Genomic DNA, 22,582 nt, shown 5'->3' with positions numbered 1-22,582 from the left:
CATTTTGCCACCCCCAAACCCTCCCTTGAGAAGTTTATCTTCCACATGGGGTTGTACTGTGGCTGCAATCTGTAAGATAATCATCGGAAGTAAACTGTGGGCCTGATTCACCACAAGTCAGGTGTAATGTGGGTTTAGTGGTGAGGTAAACCAGGCCAATCAAGCAAGAATCAAAAGAGAAAAACAAGGCTCTGACAAGACATGCCATTATAACTCTCTTGCATGCATATGATAGTCCTCTGGGCTAGTTCATGAACAAAGGTTGACCTCAAATCTTCAGGAACCTCACTGCTTAGGATCAGAGCCCCTACAAATTCAGCCAGTTCTGGCAATTTATGCAGTGCTTACACACTATCTGCTGTTTTGGTTTGTTTCGATAGTTTCAAAGGAAAGCTTAGGGAGTAAAGGCTAGACGCAAGAGAAAAAAGTTAAGGAAAAGGTACTTTTTTTTGTAATAGCTGTGCATGGCAAAAGGAAAGGAGACTGTGAGTTCACTCTCAGCCACGAGCAAGGAAAACCACTTGCCATTCCTCTGCAGTTTTCCCAAGCAATCTTGGCTCCTGACCTTCAGGAGCAAGGCAGCCTCATCCTGCAGTGGGCTGGGGAAGACGTGCAGGAGGACGATCACCAGCCTGACATGTGGCTGAGGCTTGCTGAAATCTCCCTGGCTACATGCCTTTGGCCATATGCCCAACTCATCCTTTTCATGTTTTGGTTTTCTTTTCTCCGCCAAAGGGACTTCTCCATACACAGGGTTTCTCCAAGGAAAGTCAGCAAGGAAAGCCCTACTAGTGCCCAGAGGCCAGCAAGGCAAAAAGAGAAATCCACAAGCAAGGAAATAATCTATTTAGGGGAAAAAAAACATTGTGTGCTAATAAAAGCCAAGAAAGTCAAAGAACACGTGGAAACTGCTTTAATCCAAATGAACAGCATTTGCTCATCTAGACAACCCTATTAATTTCAGTGAGATCACTCCTATAAGTGTATATGACTCAAAGCAAGAACTACTCCTTCCCTAGTTTGTTCCATTTGGCTGTTTTCTCCTTAATAGCTGAGCTTAAGACCTGAGCAGTAGCTTTAACTTTGAATTTCCTGGCTTTTGTCATGCTTGGCGTTATTTAAATGTAGGTCTGCCAACATGAATAGGCTAAAATGCTGGTCCATCCTGGCTTGGAAATGGATTGTGACAGCTCTATGGCAGAATTGCTTCATATGCATAGTGCCCAGCCAACATCTGAAACGCAAATGTCAGGCTGTGTCCCTGTAATTTCAGCCGTTGTTCCTGCCACTTGCTCCTGGGTGCAATGAGCAAGTCCCTGGTATTCTGTTCCCTAGCCTGGGCCCTGCCTATCAACCAGGTGTTTTCACATTAAGGGCTTTTTACAGTCACAGTCCTAAAATGCCTCTTTTGTCACTTGTTAGAACCTGGGGCTGTCAAAGTTGAAATGCAAATACATCAGTTGGTGTTTTAAGGCCAAAAAATGCTGCCCCTTCTCCAAACTCCCCTGGCTTCCATGTGATGACTTTTCACATGACTTCAGGTGGGTTTTGTTATTTTCTTATATCTTGTTATTCTTGTTACACACAGAGTCATCTTCCAAGGTAGAGCAGATGACAATAACACCATTTTTTGCTTGTTTCACAATTCCTTTTTTTGTTGTTTTATTTCTTTTCCTGTGAAGACACGGAGGGGGGAGATACATAGAGCTCTACAATTTCAGAGCAGGTCCTATGCAATTCTTAGACCCAAGCAAGAACTTACTGCTTGAATAGCACATAGTCCAAGTCTATTTTTAAGAATGTTTTAAAAGAACACGTTGGGGATTAGAGACACAAGGAAATTCACTGGCATGTGTCTATCCTAGAAAAACATTCTGCGACCTCTAGTTAAGAACAGTAATAGTGACAAGGCACTCCACGATAGCTGAATTCCGTCCAAATAGCTATACTGAAGCAGTTCTTCCCGAATAGACATAATTGCCTATTTTTAAAAAATTGCCACATGAGAGAATGAGATTTACAAGGAAGAGAGGTCAAAGCAAGGAGGGAGGAAAAAAAAAAAAAGGAAAAATTCAAACTATAAAAACAAAACACTGCAGTACACACACTTCTCCCTCTGGGGAAGGGGTGACAGCAAAGCGTATGATGGATGTTAATAATGTTGCTTAATGCATTACTGGAAGGCATTCAGATCCGCCAGTGCTGAGTGTGCTGTATAGCCCTGTATGGAATAGAAAGCAGACATGAATAACATTATATAGGTGTTTAAATCCATTATTATTGCATCTTGATGGGTCAGGATTTTTTGTTGCTTGGTTTTATACATTTTCTTTGTATCCTATTAGCTGAACACATCAACTTGAATGTTTATGTTTTCCCTCCTGTACCCTATCTCCCTAGCTGTTAAAAATTTCTCTAATTCTTTTCTGATGTGTTTTGAGTATTATCTTTGCAATTCTATGTATTTCTTGGTATTTGGCTTCAAACCTTGAAGGCTTTTCTTCTAAGGAAATATCAGTCTATTTTTACTTTTTGGTTTTTCACTACACCTTGGCCTTTCTCTTTGGCACTGGAGGTTTTGACTGAGTAAGCACTCTGCCTTGAAACACTAAAAGCAGCTTGGGTTTGAAAACAAAAATTAGGCTATTGATAAGGTTTTGTGCCTTCTGGAGCGATTCCTTTCAGCTTTTCGCATGCTTTGTTTTTGGGTTTCTTTTCCCCCCTGAGTTCCGTGACAGAGTTGGTTGTTGACGGGTTGCACATTAACAGACCCCTTGCTTTTGAGGGGCGAGGAATCAGTGACACTTGACTAGATACAGCCACAGCTACAGCAGAAGTGGCAACAATAGAGAACAGCATCAGCATGCATCCCGCAGTCAGCTGGGATGATGGTTTTTAGGCAAATAGCCAGTCGCTAGGCAGCCAAGGACAAGGACTTCCTTTTCCCTCTGCTGGGATCTCTGAATATTAAGCTCTTCTTCCCTGAAAGAAAGAGGCACATTCCCATCCATCACCAACAAGTTGTATTTACATTTCTTCATGCTTGGGATGTGATTTCCAGCTCAGTTGGCGCAGGTTTCCAGAAAGAGCCCACCTCATCCTCTTTATTTCTGTCCCAAGAAGTCAAGAGACCGTTTTTCTCCCCTTCTCAGATCTTAGGAAGCATCAGAGTGGCCAAGCTCCAGATGAGGCAGCTGTTCCCAAATATACTCAGTGGGAAGAGTTTTCATAACAATGGGAACCACATGAAAGCTCCCGGAGTAGCTCCTCCTACTATTGAAAAGTCCTTTCAGTTGAGTGGTTTGCATATTGGGTTGCATAAATGACTAGACACACCAAGGGGTCCATTTTCAGCACTGTGCGCATAGAATTAGACACGCAAGCCTTGCTAACAATAATGAGAGTTGTGTGCAAAACTCCCTGCGCAATATGCTGAAAATATTCTGCTTAGTGAATCTTCCAGCTCACGGCTATTTCCTGGCAGTGCTGAGCCGAGTTCTGGGAACAAAATGAAAGTCTGGGCTCTGTGTGTGTTCACAGAGCTCTCTCCTATAGTTTCTGAAAAAAATGTGAAAAGACTCTATTCCCTCCCCCTTCTTTTCCCCCCCTCTTTGTATGTCTGAAGTATAAATGAACTCCACATCCCACTTTTCCTTCAGCAGCCTTAAAAGTGAGCTTTAAAGCTGCTTGAGGAAAAACCATTTGCCTTGAAGGAGCAGAACAGAGATTTCGTATTACTGTGTGTCTGGTTTCAGTTTATCATGAGTTTTTGTGCCAGTCTGCTTAGCATGTGGCTTCACAAGTGAATCCCTTGGAGAGGCCTTTCTCTTACCAAGCACTGCATGGTGGCATTCTGGTCACAAGCACTGCAGCCAGTCACAGGACCAATGAGACCCTAAAAATTTTGTTAGAAGGGGTTATAGCAAAGTCGTATGTATTTATGTATATATCTATTTATTTATTTATTTTTCACTCTGGTAAGTCAAACTACTTATCAGTATTTCCCCAGTGGAGCTCTGTTAATGCTGTGTTAGTTTTTATTCAAAAAGTGACCATGCCCAAAGGATCATGCAGAAGATGGCAGCTTAGTATCTCTTCTGGGCTCTGCTAACAATGCACTCACTTTGAGCAGGCCACTTCATCTCTTTGTTTTTCCTATTCTTTCTTCACCTCTCTCATATATCCAGGCTGTAAATTTATCATGGAAAAGTTGCTGTGTTTATTTGAGGGCTGGGACAATGAAAATATCTCTGAGTATGAATGATAGTGAAAATTGTGACACAGTGGCTGCCATTCATGTTTTTCATCAGGGAAGTGGTAATTTTAAAAATAATTTCAAATTCATTTTTATATTAGTCGTTAACCAGAAAATTGGGGATCATAAGTTGTTTAAGCTGAGAGGGAAAATTAATGATGGAGCCAGATAAATCCATGATACCAACCAGTTTATTTATAGGCAGAGAATAAACATAATTTTATTTTTCTTTTCCTGAGCATTGAAAGTCTCAAACAATCCAGTAGCTACTTTCTTGCTCATAGTATCAATTTTCTTTCAATCAGCAGTCCCCAAATTCACACTCTCTTTTCTGGATTCACTGTCCTACTTCCAGCTGAGGCCATGTCTGTCTGTCTGCTGTGTTTCTTCATTCTTGCTTCTATTTTCACATACACACACAGAGGTACACACATGTACACACAGGTACAGGTACACACACAGGTACAGGTACACACACATACACACACACACATTGAAACATGTACACACAGAGTCTCCCCCTGGACCAGAACTCAGCAAAGCCCCAGGGAACGTCTCTGAATGCACCAGTCCATGCCTCGGTTATGGGTAGTATATTCCCAGCTACTACCTCTTGAAGCAGTAAAAGCACAATGTTTCAGTGAGGTTGAATGCAACCAGAACAGTATGACCCTCTTTCAAGAGCATTTACTGTGGGCTGTCTTTGGTTCACTTCAGTCCTTCACAGCACTCTGGTCAGTCTAAAGGGGCAGTAAGTACCCAGCTGTCAGTACAAAGGAGTCCACAGACAGTGCAAGAGCTGGGCTAGGACTCTTTGACACCTCCCTCCAAACCACCATCAAGGAGGAGAAGCCAGGGTGTGATTGCTCCCTTAAGTGTGATTGCCTGAATTCAAAGGCAGAAGCAGCCTCAGATTGTGCTCATGGAAAATACTTATAAGGTCCAAATGAGATTAATTGGCATGCACTAAATGTTCCCTTTCTGGGGCTCTGATATAGCAACACTCAGCTACACCTGACAGTAAGGCCTGAGTTGCTAAGAGAGGTGTAGAAGCAAACAGGGTTTGAGAGCTGCATGTCCTTGTGTGGGGAGGTGGGTTTATATTCAAAGCCTGAGCCTGGGTCATAGTGATGACGACCGGTGACATTTTTGGTGAGCTTTCTATAGAGGCTGCAAAAGCTCTTGATTAGCCACTGTCAATGCAACTGGATACAACTGGTCTCACTGGGGGAATGAGAGTAAGATGCAGCAATTTTTCACATATTTTTGCCTAGTGGAGATCTGGCCTTAGATTTGTCAGCTTCTCTCTAATCTGTGACTGAAAGATAAGACACTTTTTGAAAGCCAGAACCGACTACTGTGCACCTTTCTCCTCTCTTTTTCTGTGCTTTTAGCTACCTATAGCAAAGAAAGCTTACTGTGACTTACTTAAGGTGACTTACTTTTCTTTTTCTCTTAGTTCTAGGGAAAATTCGAACTGCAGTTGGCAGTGCCCAGCTTCTCATGGCCCAGAAATTTTACCAGTTCAGAGAACTTTGTGAAGAAAACCTGGTATGTAATTTTTCTACTACACATTGTTGTGTGCCTTCTACTAACCCTGTGAATAATCCTATGTAAACTAGACTGATTTTTTGACTAACATGACAGTTTTTCCAGTGAGGGCCTTGATATGAATTCAGGAGTAACTCAAACTTGTCAGAGTCAGCATGAGTTTCACAATAGCTTGAGAGCCTTAAAATAATGACAGGCAGAAAACTTTGAGTGAACTGTCACCGTGGCTCTGCTACTGACTTCAGAGGAGCAAAGATCTGTCCGTTGACCCCCAAGTTCCTGGGTCCACAGATGGGGAAAAAGACCTTAAGGTCTTTCAGGGTGGATCAGAAATCTCCTGAGTGGGGCTTTCCCATGTGTTCATGGGAAACAAGCCCCGAACTAAAATCTGCTTTAGTGGACAAATGCAACAGAAACTGGCTCTGTCTGAATGAGACTTCCAATTCTTGATACAAAAATTGAAAAAGCATTCTGATTGCACATCTTCATAAATAAAGTGCAACGTGCTAGCATCAAGCACTGAAAAACTAGGAATCCAAATGAATCTCTGGTCTCCTTATGAATCTAAAATATATACTTCATTGTTTTCATTAATTGCTCCTTTGATGGTATAATTATCCTAATAAAATCCTTTGTCAGTGTGGCTGCAAAAAGCACAAATAGAAATTTCATAAGGCAAGCAACTGACTCTTTTGGGTTATTGCTTCTGGTGAGGAAGAAAACTTAAAGGCAGAGTAAAACTTGAGCCACGAAAAACATCATACAAGGTGCTACTGCTAGTTTATTTATGTATTAATTAATAACAATATATCAATGTAATCTGATGAGGCCACAGCACCCATGCAATCTTGCTGACTCAGATTTGTGTAGGTACTCAGCATTTATGAAAAAAACATGCTTGAAGTGAGTGTATGCAACATCTCATTTAAAGAGCTTCAACTGAGAACCAGCTTATAGAGACATCCTGTAGAAAGCCTTCCCTCGTACAAACCTTGCCAGTGGAGCAGGGATGGTTTCATGTATGCCCTCTGCATGCAAGAAGCATTCAGAGCTGGTTTGCAGTGAAGGGACAGAAGGTAGGACAGAACTTTTTGGGTCACCAGCCTCTGGCCCACCCTGTGCTGAAGATGCTATCCATCCAGATATGCTCTTCTGAGCAATACTCTTGGGCTGGTGAGTTTGCTGTCCTTTGGGACACAAAGCTATGATCCCCACCTGTGTCCCAGTTTCCTTCTTCCAAAAAAATCTACCTGTAAAAATGGATTTACTGTGTTTCTACATGTTTTCTTCTGAGCTTTTCATCCTGCACAGGTTATTCTTTACAAAAAAAAAAAAAAAAAAAAAAAGAGAAATTGGCCTGAGGTGTATGAGACAATTTTTTCTTGAAATAGTGTATTTTTATAAACCTTAGGATCTCAGAGGGTGGGAAAAGTGTTCACACATCGGTATATCACTGTTTGCACATGCAGCAAATGTACATTTGCACAGGTATCAGTCTTTTTACAAGTGTGAACATGGCAGGGAATCCTTCCTCGTGAAGGTGAAGAGGAGGCTGGCAATTAATTTCAGTGCGGTTAGGATTATCACCACTTGTGCCCAGGAACATCCCTAGGCAGATCTTGCCACAGGGGACCTGACACATGGACTTTACCCCTAGTCTGAGGAGGGTAGCTGGTGCCTTTGGTGAGAGGCTGCTTGCAGGGGCACAGCAGCTCAACACCAAGCCAGGCTCCTTGAAATAAACTCGACAGTAAGTAGCGCTCTGCTCTGCTTCTCCCTCTGTGTCTTAACACTCGCTTGGATTTGCTGAAAGTGCTTTGCTAGTGAGATTCGTAACCATTTGCACAAATGTTTTACATTAAGAAGTACTAAAGCCAACATGTTTTTTTCTTCTGTTGCGCAGAATCCTAATGCACATCCACGGCCGACTTCCCAGGATTTAGCAGGGTTTTGGGATATGCTGCAGTTGTCCATAGAAAATATTAGTATGAAATTTGATGAACTTCATCAGTTAAAGGCCAATAATTGGAAACAGATGGATCCTCATGACAAGAAGGTAGAACACTGTAGATTTTGTATGCTTCATTTAAAACCCTGCACAAATACTGGACAGATTAAATAGGCCTCTGTGTTACAGCGTTGACATTAAAAAATGTGAAATGAAGCTCATATCAACTTAATTTCATTGTAATAACAATGTTTACATAATAATCATCTGGGATATTATCTGTAATATGTTTCAGGCATATTTTTAAACCAAATCTGTCTTTGTGAATCGGATAATGGGAATGTGGTACTTTGTTAAGCTTTACATTTAATCATATTAGACGATCAATCGTTGGAAGGAACTGCCTTATATATTGATTCTTAAAATTAAATAAATCACATTTACGGTTCATATTATTGCATACAGCAAGAGTTCTAGGTTGTGTTGCTGGAAAAACTAGGGAAGCATTGTAACCATCGCTGACTTTGGTAGCCAGATTACAAACAGAGCAATATCAAAAATATGCCTTCCAAAATGTTACATGAAAAAACTACATTTTTTTTGTCCATTTGTTTGGTTTTTTATTTATTTTGGGCTTTCTTTAAATGGATGATTTCACAAACATGTTCACTTCGCTGGTAGTGTTGTTTATCCAAGGTAGCATAAAAATCATCTGGAACTTTGGTCTTTTTTTTTTTTTGGTAAATGTAGTCTTCTTCTGTCATCATGAAAAACTACCACATCTCCAAGTGTGAGCCACATTTCACTTTACATTCTCATTTGGCACCATTGCCTTTTTTTCTCTCCTCACTATCCACCTCAAGACAAACATCAGTTGGGTGAGCCAAAATACACAAATGTTTCAGAAAATCTTTAAAACACAGACCCATTCCTAAAGGAATCAATGGTCTAATGTTGCGCTCCTATAGGTATGTAATTTGATGGCTGAATTTCCACTGTGGCTGGTCTGATAGCAATGAATACAGCCAACAGGTAGGATCTCCAGAAGGAGGGAGAACATGACTTACAGGTACAGCGGCTCAGACAGGAGTCTTACAGCTCAGCTGGCTGCCAATGACCAAAGCGGTATTTTCTTTTGGACAAATAACCATAATAATATCAAACCCCATTAATCTTGCAGCAGGAAGCTTGTAAAGCCAGTGCTGGTAGCACTATTCCTCCTCCTCCAATCAAGACTAAATACTCATTCCTGACTTAGGAGTTCCATGTTCACACCATTTGTGCACACCTAGTGTGTTTTGTAGGGGAATGAATGGGAATGTGTTTTCCTAGCCCAAGGTACTGAAGGCAAGTCATTTTCTTATCTTCTTTTTTTCTTTTTCCAGTATCTGTCAGAAAAGGAAGTTAAAATTGTCAAACATGCATGCACATAAATGCTGGTATATGGTCTTTCATTAGCTTTTACAGTAAAGCGGGTAGGCTGAGTGTTTACAATTGCAGTGGTAAGAAACAAGAGCTTTCCTTAAAAAAAATGTGCCTTTTCTTTGCTTCTGAAAAACATTTCAAAGAGTTTCCAACAAAAAGAAGACTATAACAGGTTAAGTAGTGCTGAAGAAAGGGACGTACAGTAGGAAGGTAAAGATTTTAAAGAATTACACTGTGTTCCTGTTTCAAGAGCATTTGTCTATGATTTTAGATGAAACAGATCATCACCTTTCTGAAAGGCTAAAAAAATAGAAAAAACTTTCTGTGGAATTGATATTTGCCTTTGGCCTTTGCCACTGGGCCCTTTATAAGCAATCCTTGGATGGAGAGAAAAAACAAAGTATGAATAAGGGTAACTAAGCACCTTTATATTTCAAGCCATGGAAGCTGTTGTGAGCAGCATGAGAGAAAACGAAAGGGCAGAATGGGACCTTTGTAGTGTGATAAAATCCCTTCACTCAGAGACCGTGTTCACAGTTGGAAGGGGATGTAACTTAAAAGACAATCTAATTAACTTGACAAAGTCTTTGTGGCCGCCTGAAATTCAGTCCTGAATACACTTTTCTTTTTCGGGAGAGATCCCTCTCTGAAGGGTTTTTTTTTGTTGGGCTTTTTTTTTCTTTTTTTTTTTCTATGTGTGTGTGTGTGTGTGTGTGTGTGTGCGTGTACATGCACCAGGATATACATTAAAGTCCTCCTTGTTGATCACGTATCTGGAGCTAGCTGCCACCACGGTGATTAATGCATGTTCTCTTAATGATTTTTAAGTTTTTCCTACCAGTTTTTTCTATTTCTAGCTGATTGTATCTTCATGTCTATTTAGCAGGAGACTAGAGTGTGTGAGCTTGCACAGTGAGACCCAAAATGTGGGTTCTTGAGCAGTCATTAAACTGCTACAAAATAGATACATAAATATATGGTGTTTTTTTTAAAGCTACTTATTCAGATACACCAGCTGCAGACAGCTAGTTCCCATCTGCATTTGGGAACACCAAAGCCATGGCACCTCCGTGTTGCAAGAGCACCTAGCATTATGCACACATAGAAGAGGGTGGCCCAGGAGCTGGGGCTCTCTAGAGTTTCTCTGCTGAGAGCAGCGTTCCCTGCTGGCTGCACTGGCGAGGGGAGGCCGGTCTCTCTCCTAGTCCCCGGCACTAAGCGGTTAGCGGTGGGGGCCTCGGCCCCAGCAGTACCATCCCTGAGGAGAAGTAGCACGGCGGCCAGCTCTCCCCTCCCCTTTGCCCTTGTCCCATGGTTATGAACCCTTGAGCACAAAAGCCAGTTGACTGAAGACAGAAAGGCAGATAAGAGCTAACAAACCTTAGGTAAAATGTGTGTTCTAACTACTGACGTATCCTAGTTTTTCCCACCTTTCCCTGAGAAGCTGTATAATGCCATTAACCTTCTGCTTTGATCAGGAGAGAAGGGTCCCTCCTCCAGTGCCAAAGAAGCCATCGAAAGGTCAGGTGCCACTCATACGAGAACGCTCTCTGGAAAGCTCGCAGCGTCAAGAGGCCCGGAAACGGCTGATGGCTGCCAAGCGCGCTGCATCGGTCCGCCAGAACTCAGCTACCGAGAGCGCCGAAAGCATTGAGATATACATCCCCGAAGCCCAGACCAGGCTATGAAGGGATCCAACCAGGAGGACTCTCTCTGGCAAGACAAGCCTCATGTATAATCTGCCCCTCTAGGCTCCTGCTCAAGGTCACCACGAAGTATTTGTACCTCCTCTTCTCTCTCTCACTCTCTCTTCCCTCCTCTCCCCCTCCCCTCTCTCTGTACACAGCTGCCCCGATGCTCCCAGTGAACTCCACTGCCGTGGCGTAGTTGTCGGTCCTCCGAGAGATGTCCTCTAATCACCCTTGCTTTCTGAAGGTTCTCCCATGTCATCACGATGCTTTGTCACATGTACTGATGCTGCCACTTTGCCTCATGTAAATGAGTATGATCCTTTTTTTTTTCTGTTTGAAACAAATAAACGCAGCGCTCAGACTTCCACGCACCTGCGCACCTGTACAGTAGATGCTCCATTTAACTTACTCATGATCTTTAGTTGGTCTAAAGCTAGTCAGTTACCCAGTGTACAGCAATATCAAACTGTAGGGATCTTCGGAAATTTCAGTCATGCAGGGTGATCCTTTTGGACTCTGCCGTCTTCCTCACAAAAGATGAAAGGAGCTATTACTTGGATTCCCTTCTTTTTATTACTGTTTTTTTTAAAGCAGATGGCGCACTTTATTCTAAACCTCCGAATCACATCTTCTCACCTGAATTAAGGAGTCACACAAGGGGAGGGGGCTGGGGTGGGAGTGGGGAGGCGGGGATTAAAAAAAAACCCCACAGCTCTGGCAGGTGAAAAAGTGGAAGTGTATCCCACAGGTGAGATGGAAGTATATCCCACAGGCAAGGGATATAAAAGATCCTGTGGAAAGATACCTGCACACTCACAGCTGCACAAACTGCCTCATTTTTATTTCATCAATCACTACTTAAACATTTCAATCAGCAGAAGATTGTAAATTCGATCTTCCAGGGAAATAATCTATTTTGAAAGGCAATAAAAGAGTGAAAAGGAAGGAGATAAGAAGTAATGACAGTTGAAGAGATAATATAAAAGAAGGATTTTCTTGTCCAAGTATTAAGAATTTTTAAAATTGTACTGTATTGTCAATTCCTCTTGTATTGTATTGTATGGATTATATTGGTTAAAAAAAAAAAAAAAGAAAAAAAAAAGAAAAAAAGCTTGGTTTTGTTGATGTCTTAATCTCGGTGGGACCATCCAATCTCATACGTCCACGCAGCCACACACGGATGCCAGTCACATTACTGTACGTGGAGCCCCTGATGCATTTTCAGGCCAGGCTTGCTTTGCTCTATCCACAGCCAGTTGTATGCTACAGTTCAGATTGCTTATCACCAAACCATCCATGTTTAGGAGTAAATTTCTAATTCAGCCTCCTCTTAATAGTATAAAGTTCCCATTTGAGCAAGAACAATAGACTATTTTTCACAAGTTATGGGATCAATATGAACTTAATATTTTTCACGACAAGCCTTCAGACCCTGGCTTCTGCCATTGTTTTGCAATCATGAAAAATATGCATCCTAAGTAGCTCATTAATAGTGGGCAGAAATGGCAGATAATAGGGCTGGAGAGGAGCCTGAGAGGTCAGCTCCTGCGTGTCTGTCCCCTCCAGCCACCCCTGACTGGGGCAGGGGCTTGTCCTCCAGCTTCTCTGATGAGGGATGATGCCAACCACACTGCTACTGGATTCTCTTGTGCCAACATTAGGAAAGCGATGTCAGGCATGTTGCTGAAAGCAAGTTGTGTGCGTGCGTGTGAGTGTGTGTGTGTGCGCACACGCGTGCCTAGCTGGCATGTGCTGCTGACAGCAGAATTAGCGTGAGCTGGTTTGGGTGACAGGACCGATCTGGGGCGGAGGAGCGCTGTGCAGCCCTCAGTGTGTTTACAGTCCTGAGGCAGGGCTTTCTGGACTCCACTGGTCCCTACATGCTCTTCACCCTGTGCCTGCCAGGGCAGGGGTACGCAGGAGAGGAAGGCAGGTTGCTTTCTGCTCCCAGTGGGCACAGGCACAGGGACAGCCCTCCCACGGAGGGGCACGGGTTGCAGCCCTTGCCACATGCCAGTGCTGGCTGGCTGTGCCCACAGCTGCGAAACCTGTACGGACAGTCCAACCAGTGAAAAATCCCACTGCACGTGTGGTGTAATTCTGCAGCTTGCACTTAAAAAGCATTGAAAATCGTCATTGAAAAGTTAAGCTCTTGCTAAAACTATTCATCGAGACCATGCCAGACAGCTTCTTTTCCGACGACATCATAGCCAGGTGCTAATTTAATTTTATTCAAAAAATAGGAGAGGTAATAGGTTCTGGCACCAAGTATTTTCATGAGAGCATACTAAAACCACTAGAGAATTTGCTACCTCTCAAAGCCATCGATATCTGAGCTATGTCTTTATAAACAGGGCACAACTATTTACTGCTGTGGTTTACAAGATAAGGGCTAATAATTTAATATATAAAAGACTTTTAACTAGAGTGATCAGAAATCCAGTGTAACCCTAGAGTGCTTGGTGTTACGGGAGCTTTGAAAGGTTTGACCCTCTAAGTGTTTGAATACCAGTGTATTTGCTAGTTTTGAAACACTGCATTTAACTTTTAGCAGCAACAAAACATCACCGTGTTTGCAGTACGTAATAGTGCCAACTGCCACTTTTGAGCATATATAGTCATAAGAAGTACTAATTATTTGGAACTCATTTGTACTGAAGTATTCAAAGCAGTACCCAGGTGAGAGTCCACATTCACAACTGTGTCGCAGACTTACTTAGTTTTGTGAACGTTTTATGAAAGATGAGTTAAGACTTTGGTTGACAAGTGGCTACAGAAATTTATATCCAGCAAGTTCCCCCCTAAAAGAGCAGAAAAGCAAAGACTATCAAGTCTTGTACATTACAAATTATTGTATATGTATATCATAGAATATTTTTTGTATCTATCTTAAATGAATTTATTCTTAGCTGAATGCTTCTTTGTTCATTTGGCACTGGAAAGGTTATTATGGTGTTAGCCTAGTTTTTTAGCAAAATATTAAAAATACTGCCAATACGAGAAAATATAAAATAAAATAATTCTGCCCCTAGAATGCCACTAGTTAGCCACTTGACTCATTTACCAACACTAATGCTAGTATATTTGCTCCATCATCTGTTTCAGTATAATTTGTAACTATTTGTTTTTAGTCTAACCTGCCCAGTGTATATTAAAAATGCCTATATTCTGTTTCACTTTGGGACTAAACTATTGGAGTTTTTTTTTTCTTAGGGGAAATTTTAGAAAAGGTTGGTTTCGTCTCCTGCTTCAAAAGTTTAAAAAAAAAAAAAAAAGAGGTATTTATTATATTTTTTGCAGATGTTTCCATAAAATTCTCATAATCTTTTTGTAAAGAAAGATGAAGAAATGGATTAAAGATTTTTAATATTTGAAAAGGTAAATAGAAATAATTTATTTGTAATATATTTGTTTATTTATTGGTGTTCCCTTAATGCTTTGATGTGCACTATCATTTTAATTTAAACTGTATCTTTGTGAATTTATTGGGTTTTTTTGGTTTGGGTATTTTTTTTTTTTAGGGAAATGGTCAAATGCATATTTTAATTTACTGGAATGTAAATCACTGGCCTACCTGCATTCCCAGACGTGATTTTAGAAATGTTTTTGATTTGAAACAAAAGACACAAATTTGAAAGCCTTTAGACAGAGAAGAGTGTTTCTATGGCTTAACAAATTGGGTTTCCATAGGATTATCTATCTGGTTTGTGTGTGGACAGGAAAATGTAAATAGATGAATGTTTCCCATAATGTAAAAAGAGCAAATTAATAAAATAATTAATGCACTGCTTGTAAGAGCTGTGGGTTTTCAATGCAAATTCATTCTCGCAGAACTGCCAAGACTTTTCATTTGATGTGGTCAAGGATAAAAGCACGACAAGCAGAATGTTTCTCTTAAGCTCTCATTGCTTAAGACCAATCCTGCAAAGTCTCATCCGAAGCGTCCTGCTGAGTGCCCTGGAAGTGCTCATCTGCACAGAGTTGCTCACAGGCATAAAACTTGCCGTGATCAAGGCCTTGAGCCTTAGCAAAATCTTCAAAGGCGCTTCTGCACGGAACCCAGCCAAACCCCACTGAAGATGCCAGGAGTTACACTGGTGACTTCAAAAGACATGGCAAGAAACCCCCAGCCTGTTTGCTTTTCCCCTCGCTGGTTCCCTTCATCTTCTGCTTATCTCCAGTGATGTCTGAATTTTGGGGGCAAAAGAGATCCCTGGCAGGCATAGCTGACTTTCCCGTCAGTGGAATCCTGCTTCCAAATGGGGTTTTTCCCACTACGTGAAATAAAGACAGTCGCCAAATCACACAGAAGTATGTCCTAGATTATGTTGTTCATGTCTATACCAGTACTTAAGCAGGTCCTGATTCAGTCTGTAGAGCCTAATAGTTACATTAATAGCATGTCAGTGCTGCACCATGGACTGTCTGCCCATGCTTAGACCTTCAGCACAGGAGGATGAGAAAGACTTGTGGTAGGGGCTTTTGGGCAGGGGAACTTCTGCTTACCACCAAGATGAAGTGATCTTTCTTCACCTGCTGGTATTTATGTGCTCATGGTCACTGATAAATGGATGCACTGGGGGAAGGGGGAATGGTTTATTATTTAAAAACCTTTCTGAGGTGTCTTGTACATTTTTGTAATGAGAATAGCTCGGAGGGAGTAAAATAGCAGCTATGTTTCACGCTGTTCTCCAGCAGACTAATGAAGAATCCTGAACCATGGCTCAGCCCTGCCTTTCATGCATGCTTAAGGTAAACTTTATCCCTATCTGAGCTCAATGTTTCCTTCCAGATCAAATCAGGAGCCTTCCCCACAAGCATAGCTCGATGTCAGTTTGTTTGCCAAAGTCCGTTCTCTCCTGCAAGACATTGTTTTTGCAGCACGCAATAGGCAAATAATTCATTTCAACCACCAGTTTGGAGCATGCTCGCCTATCAGATCTGTTCAGAGTTGGTGTTTACTTTGAGCTGGCATTTTTGATAGCAATTAATGATAAAAATATTGGCTGCTCTGCTGCTATGGGCACTTGCTGTTGAAGTCTTAAGTTTATAAATGATTTGCAGTCAGCAAGTGAAATTCTCTTTTTCAACTCTGCATCACATAATGATGTGGGTCAGCCCCAATAGTCATGATGCACCAGTGGTCTTCCACTGAGCAAACCTGGGACCAGCACCCACGGTTGAAACACACTCAACCCCTTTCCCTTTAGTCTGATGCTATGCCAGTGACCTAAAAAACATTGCTGTCCTGTCATGGCAAGCTCATCCACAATAGCTTCCCTTCCCCATGCTTTTGTATGCAGCGGGGGGCCTTTTACAGCCCCTCTTCTGCCTGTTTGCTTGGCCACCGTTGTGGCAGGAGAAGGTAGCTGCTATCACTTGATTCATTGGGATGCATTTGGACACCAGCTGCAAAACATGACGTGACCAGCCCTTCCAGCCAGCAGTCAGGCTTTCCCACGCTTGGGTCCCATCGGCGGACAGCACCCTTTTCGGTAGTGCGCGTGATTACAGCGGGTCCTCTATTGCTCTGTGAGTCACATGCCCGATTCACAGTGAGACAAAGGGGCGAGGAAAGGAACAGGGCTTCCTGGTAATTGTGTTTTTCATGGTTCTCTTCACTGATCCAGTGACAACATAATCATTGAAATTAGAGACAGAAAAGCTCTGCTGGGGCATTGTGTTAACACTCTGCCAGTTCCAGATTGCAATCTACCAAGCTGTGGCAGGTAAGTCATCACCTCCCCAGCTTGGCTCCACCCAGAGGGAAAAAAACTAACACATGAAAGGAGAAAAAAAAGCACTGTATTAAAAAACAAGCTCGGCTGTGACATTACCACCACCTATTATGGGCAACTCCTGATGCAGAGGCCTTCATCGTATTGACTCTTCACTTAACTATCTCCGTGATAGGGTGCCGAGATTTTCCTCATTCTTAGCCAATCAGAATGGAAGCAATTCTTGATTTTGCCACCTCTATTCAAAGAGGGGGAAATGCTGAAGTGTTGCAGAGCCCCTGGAGAAGGCAACCATTGCGCAGCCCCTGAGCTGCACCGACAGTGACGCTCTGCCACATTTCAAAGCTGTCAAAGCTTCAGGGAGAGCGAAGGGCCTCATCTTGAGTTAAAGAAAAGCAGTAGGACAAAGTGTGATGGATGTTTTATGGGTATCAAATGCCTCACCAATGTAAGATAAGTCACTTGCGTAAACAACCATGTGCTGAGGCAAACACTTCAGTTTGGAGATGGTAACTGGGGAGCTGAGATGTTGAATAGTAAAGGGTAACCCATTCCAGTGTAACTAACCTATTTCCCCAGTGGGAATCTCCAACCCATCACTTATCCCTGGCTTCTAACTAGAGAATTATCAAAGTCATGTCCTTAAAACACTATGTCTTATTTTTTCCTATTGTACTGACTATGGGAGCTCACAATTGCAATCTGGAATCGCTTTGTGAGTGTGTGTTCAGAACCGTGATCGTCCCTGCTTTTCCTGTGCATGCTCTACAAAATAAGTAGCACTGAAAAGTTAATGCATTGCACGAGTTGAGCTGTATTATTTGTCACCTTACATCACGTTCTTTTTAATTCTCTTTTTAAAATAAGTGGTCGTAATAATAACTCACTGTGCTCCAGTCATTTTGCCAGTCTTGGGAAGAAAGCTCCTATCACCTGAAAAAAAACAAAACAAAACAAAACAAATTTCTTCATTTTGTAAACTGTTCTGGTAAACCATGGCTAAGCTAGGCCTAAGGGGAAGCAAATAAATATAACTGATGCACTTAAGCATGTATCATTCCTCATGTCTCCATTCAAGAATTGACAACAAAAGGGAAAAAAATTGGTACGGATCAGAGAGCTCACAAATAATGCACCAAAACTGACACAGCATTTTGCCATGCTGTGATACTGGGGTGAAATCACAACCTGTACCAACAACTGAAAGCAGAAATTCCTTCCCATCTTGGAGCAACATTTCAGTAAATAGTTTCTAAATATGTGACATCCCTTCCCAGTGCATCAGTGCCACCATAACAGTCCCACAAATTCCATTGTGCTATTTGCAAGCCTCAGAGGTACCAGGGCAGCATCATGCCACCAGCTGAGGACAGGGGAATGCAGGCCCCTGGGCAACAGCAGCCCTTGCACAGGGCAGGGCTTTCTTACACACTATTGAAACAATGACAACTCTGGAGGAATGTGGTGTTGATTAAACACAAATAACATAATCAAAAAGTAATCCAGGTCAGATGGCTCTTGCTTCCATGAAGTAAGCTGCCATAGTGGGAAAGAAGAGTTTGAAAGGGTGACTCCTGTTTTCACGTTGCTAACTACTGTTTTAATCCAGCATAAACACCAGGTTTGGATTTTTAGTGAAGTTACACAATTGCATTTGCAGTGTTGGAAGAGAAACCAGACTTCATCCCAGGCTAATGGCCAGCTATAAAACTTAGTGGAGGCATACATAAGACAAACTTTTAGCAACTTCAATGGAAACATCCATTTGACAGTCTTCAAGTGAACCCAAAAGAGCTTTGTCTAAAACACTTGAACTCTAAGTCATGATCCTCTGCAAGAGAATCCTAGGACCTTGCTCACTGTCCTGACTCACCACATAGTAAATACTGCTGCGATTTAAAAAAAAATGTAAAAACTGGTGACTTGCGTCAATGAGTCTGTATGACTACCTGCAAGAAAAAACATTTTTGACAAATAGATGGTGTGTACCAGTCTGAAGGACCCTAAGAAGTACTCTTTTGTATTACTAACCTAATGCTTCAACTGACAAGAAGTTTCCTTTTGTTTATGTTTTTCCTGGCAATAGCATCATGACAACTGCAGCCTGTCTGCAAGAATGTACACAGACCTGGGAACCCAGCCATACATTAGCAAACTGCAGTGTACTCCACGTGTTTCCCACCCTTTGCGTAACAGACGTGTCCTTGTAAAAAAGCTACTTGTGTGCAGTACTGCATTCACTCCAATGATTCACATCGATCAGCTTCTGCCAGGCAATGCTGAGATTTCAGGTAGGAAGCAGCTCACCTCCTCTATTTTCTCTCTCTCTAAGCTAAAAAGTTTTTTATTGGAAGGTGAGAAGTAAAACCAGGAAACCAAGCCAAAACAAAGAAAACCTCTCAAAGCATGCAGACTTTTTCATTCAAGTGTAATCCAAGTGGATTTTGTTTGTCAAAAGTTGCATGAGCCAACATAACAATTCTGAAATGATTTTTAACTGGAACTGTTTTCACGTCAAGGTAGCATGTGTGAGCTTAATGCTAATGGTTCAAGGCCTTCCCAAGTGTCAAGTGGTGTGATTGCAGGTGCTGTCACAGCATCCCTGCCACACACGTTAGCCATAGTTGCCACTGCCAGAGTTTGTCAGCTGCAGTGCTGGTGTCTGGGAGCCTTCCCTTGCGGCACATCTCTCACTCATGTGGTAAGAGGGCATTGCACATGTTTTCTCTTTACCTCTCATGATGCCAAGACAGAAATCCCACCAGAGCACATTGAATGAATCTCCTTGAACACCAAAATTACACTCAAATACCAATAATTACACTTACCAGGGATGGAGGTTTAGCTTTGAACTCACACGTTTTTGTTCAATTATCTTTACACCTCAGTGTTTTCTCTCTCTGTGATTTTTTAATAGACAACATGAAATTCTGCTCTTGCACCTCAGAAGCCAGTGTATTACATTTACTCTGGACTTTCAGCATTGTAACTGGGAGCACAAGTTGGATCTGTTTTTTAATTCCTTTCAAAAGGTCAAGGAAACATGAAACTGCAAAAGGCTAATTTTTCTCTGTGTCACATTTCTGCAAGCCCAGAGGGCAGTGGCGATGGTATCTGTAATGCTTCTTTTCCTGCCCTGACTTTTCAACTCACAGTCCTTGGCACAACTGGTGACAGCTCACACAGTAACACAGTTACTCTTGAATTGTTCCTTCTAAGAAGTTGCTTCTGATGAATGTTGGCAGCACCATAAAGGGTCCTGGCCACCACAGGGAATGTCTGATAAGCAGGGGGAAGAGCTAGGGCTCATATCGCAACACTTGGCCTGATCGTGGGGTTTCTGGTTCTGGCGGTGCATGGTCACAATCCACAGTGTTGGGCACACACACTGGTTATCGTTAAATTGTAAATATTGTAAGAAGGTATTCAGCATGATTTAATATTACTATTAGTGCCTCCAAAGGCCCAACCAGAGAAGCTGGGCTGGGCTGAATACTGTGTAAATATTGATGATTTCTGTCTTGCAGTGTTTACAATCCAAGAAGGAGCCCTGCACCAGAGCTCTCTGTTATGTTTTTTTTATTTGTCTTTGGAAATTATTTGTATGATTTACAGCACCATAAATGAGCACGTCCTTTCTTTTGCCACTACTACAAGAGCAATTACTTTACACAGAGCTGTGAAGGCAAAGCTCTAGACCTAAAGACTTTATCATCCTGACCAAGAATTAGTCTTTTGATATAAACTCAGAATCCACTACCTTTTCTGCAGCTGTAATATACTACAATAAAGTATGATCTCTCAGTTCCCAAACTCTTGCCAGCTACGAATGATTCAGCATGAGCAGGGTAAAGCATCACTTGCTGCTCCTGAACTGAGGACAGAATCTCAGGTAAATTCTAAGCCTTAATGGAAAAGGCTGCTCCCAAAGCCACCACACAGACAAGATATGTATATATGTGTCAGTGGTTGTGGAGAAACCCACAGCAGGAATCAGGTAAGTTAACATTACACATGTATATAGCACAAAGAGACACTATAGGAATGGATTTTGGCCCGATGCCAAGTGCCTTGCTGAGGGTGCTGATGTTTGGAAAGGAAATGACAAGTTTCATCATGCAAGTGTAGGCATGATGCAGAGCTTGGCTATACCCTTCCTCCAGCTGAGGATAAAACCTCTGCAAGGTAGTTGGGAGCTGCACTATCCCTCAGAGTATGGCTGGCCGCTGCTGTCATCCATCATGCAAGCATAACTCTGAAGGAGTTCAAAGACAAAGTTGCAAAAGACTTGTTATTCCTCAGGGTGTTCTGAAGATTTATATACTGTCACCTACCTGGGCAGTGGGAGATGTTTACCTGTCTCTTGTGTCAGCTGAGCTCAGGGAGCAGTAATGTGATTACAACACTTGTGTGCTCAGAAATGCTTTCTGGCTCCTTATATCTCCTCATCCAATCTACAGGACACCTCACCAGTGTTAAAAAGAAAACAACACTGAAACACCACTTAGATCCAAACCATCTGAGGTGTGGGCCCAGAAGCAGCTCTAGCATTGTCCTTTCCCCTTACATTGCAACCTGTAACTTCATAAATTATATTTGTTCTTCCTACCAGTCTTACCTCATTTGAGGACAGGGGGAGGCTTAGAGTCAGAGGTTTCACATGAGGCAGGCTATACCTGCAAACATGAGAGTAAATGTGGAAGGACAGCTTCACACCACCACCACCGCAGTGCTCATCAGAGCACTTCAACAAGAGCCAGAGACTGGGATTTAAGCGCTCGGCCTCTCCCTCTTGCCATATGGGGAAGCTCGTACCTTTTTATTGCTGCCCCCCACACAACACCTCGGGGCGGCCGCCAGCACTTCCGTAGGCACTGTGCAAACACCACGGTGCCCTTTCTCCACGCGGACTAATAATAGTGCAGACCTCATTTCCCGCTTCCAGGAGCAATGGTGTGGGCACCGAGCGGCAACTACAGACAGTGTCCCAAGGTCTGGTTAATGTTTCAGCACTTGCCCATCACAGGTTGCACTTTGAGCCTTATACAGCGCGTTATTGGCGGTCCTGGTATCTAAAGGTTTTTTTCCACCAACTGGTTGGGCGCCTGCTTTTTTTTCAAGAGGAGGCTGACTCCAGAAATCTCACGTCATGTCAAAATGCCTGATCTCCACCCACGGTGGTGAAAAAACACTGAGTGTTCTGCCATCAGCATAACATTGTTTTCCACAGACTTTGGGGTTTTTTGCATGTGAGAAGAGGTTGCAGCATCGTTGAATGCCCCATTAACAGCCAACAGGGCAAAGTTCTTGTTTCCTTTGTAGTGAAAAAGTTCAGGGCCGGATTCTGATTATCACAAGGAGTAGTAAAGTACACAGAGCAGAGATCCCGCATTGGGTAAGAATTATCACCGAGGTGAAAAAAACAAACAGAAACAGCAAAACAAACTCGCGCCCAGCTGATGCAGCACTGCCCCACATTCTGGTGTGCACAGTGCTGTACCTGTACGGCACAGGCAGCTTACAGAAAAGGACGGGCTGTGCACTGGATGCAGCACAGCCTTCCCTGGCACAGCATGGCATCAGGGCATGCCTGCCAGCAGAGCCCTGCCAGGGGAGCTCTGCCAGGGCAGCTGGTCGAGGGTGGGCTCATCTTGCCCTTTTCACATCTTCCTTCAACATGCAAATTAAAATAAATCGGGTGAAGTACCAAAGTCCAGTGTCATGTCACTTAGCTTACATACCAAAAGGAGAAAAAAAAAAAAAAAAAAAAGAAGGAATGGAGAAAGGATCAAGGGATCTTTATTTATTTTTTTTTTTAAATAGGATCTGCTATCCTGAGCTACGGTTAAGATGTAAAGCACCATTGTTTTGAATGTTGTGATGGATGTACTCCCACACTGCACCCAACCTGCCTCTTTACAAGGGTTTGAGTATTCTCTTATAAGTCTGGGAAGGAGGAAAATCCACATTTTAC

General features: G+C 42.4%; 1 protein-coding gene across 3 annotated transcripts in view; it reads left to right on the top strand.

Moving 5' to 3' along the window:
- The window catches only part of DLGAP1 (DLG associated protein 1), a 364,067-nt gene extending 349,406 nt beyond the window's left edge, over positions 1-14,661 (top strand). For all 3 annotated transcript variants that reach the window (XM_008925543.2, XM_018081188.1, XM_018081195.1), the window contains 3 exons: positions 5,715-5,806; positions 7,710-7,862; positions 10,658-14,661. In XM_008925543.2, the coding sequence (XP_008923791.2) occupies positions 5,715-5,806; positions 7,710-7,862; positions 10,658-10,867 (455 nt within the window). In that variant the 3' untranslated portion in view covers positions 10,868-14,661. The remainder of the gene's footprint in view (positions 1-5,714; positions 5,807-7,709; positions 7,863-10,657) is intronic.
- Positions 14,662-22,582: the final 7,921 nt, after the last annotated feature.

This window comes from Manacus vitellinus, unplaced genomic scaffold (genome assembly GCF_001715985.3).
Source record: "Manacus vitellinus isolate BGI_N305 unplaced genomic scaffold, ASM171598v3 scaffold_1_pilon, whole genome shotgun sequence".
Classification (NCBI taxonomy): Eukaryota; Metazoa; Chordata; class Aves; order Passeriformes; family Pipridae; genus Manacus; species Manacus vitellinus.
This window is presented reverse-complemented; position numbering and strand designations above follow the sequence as displayed.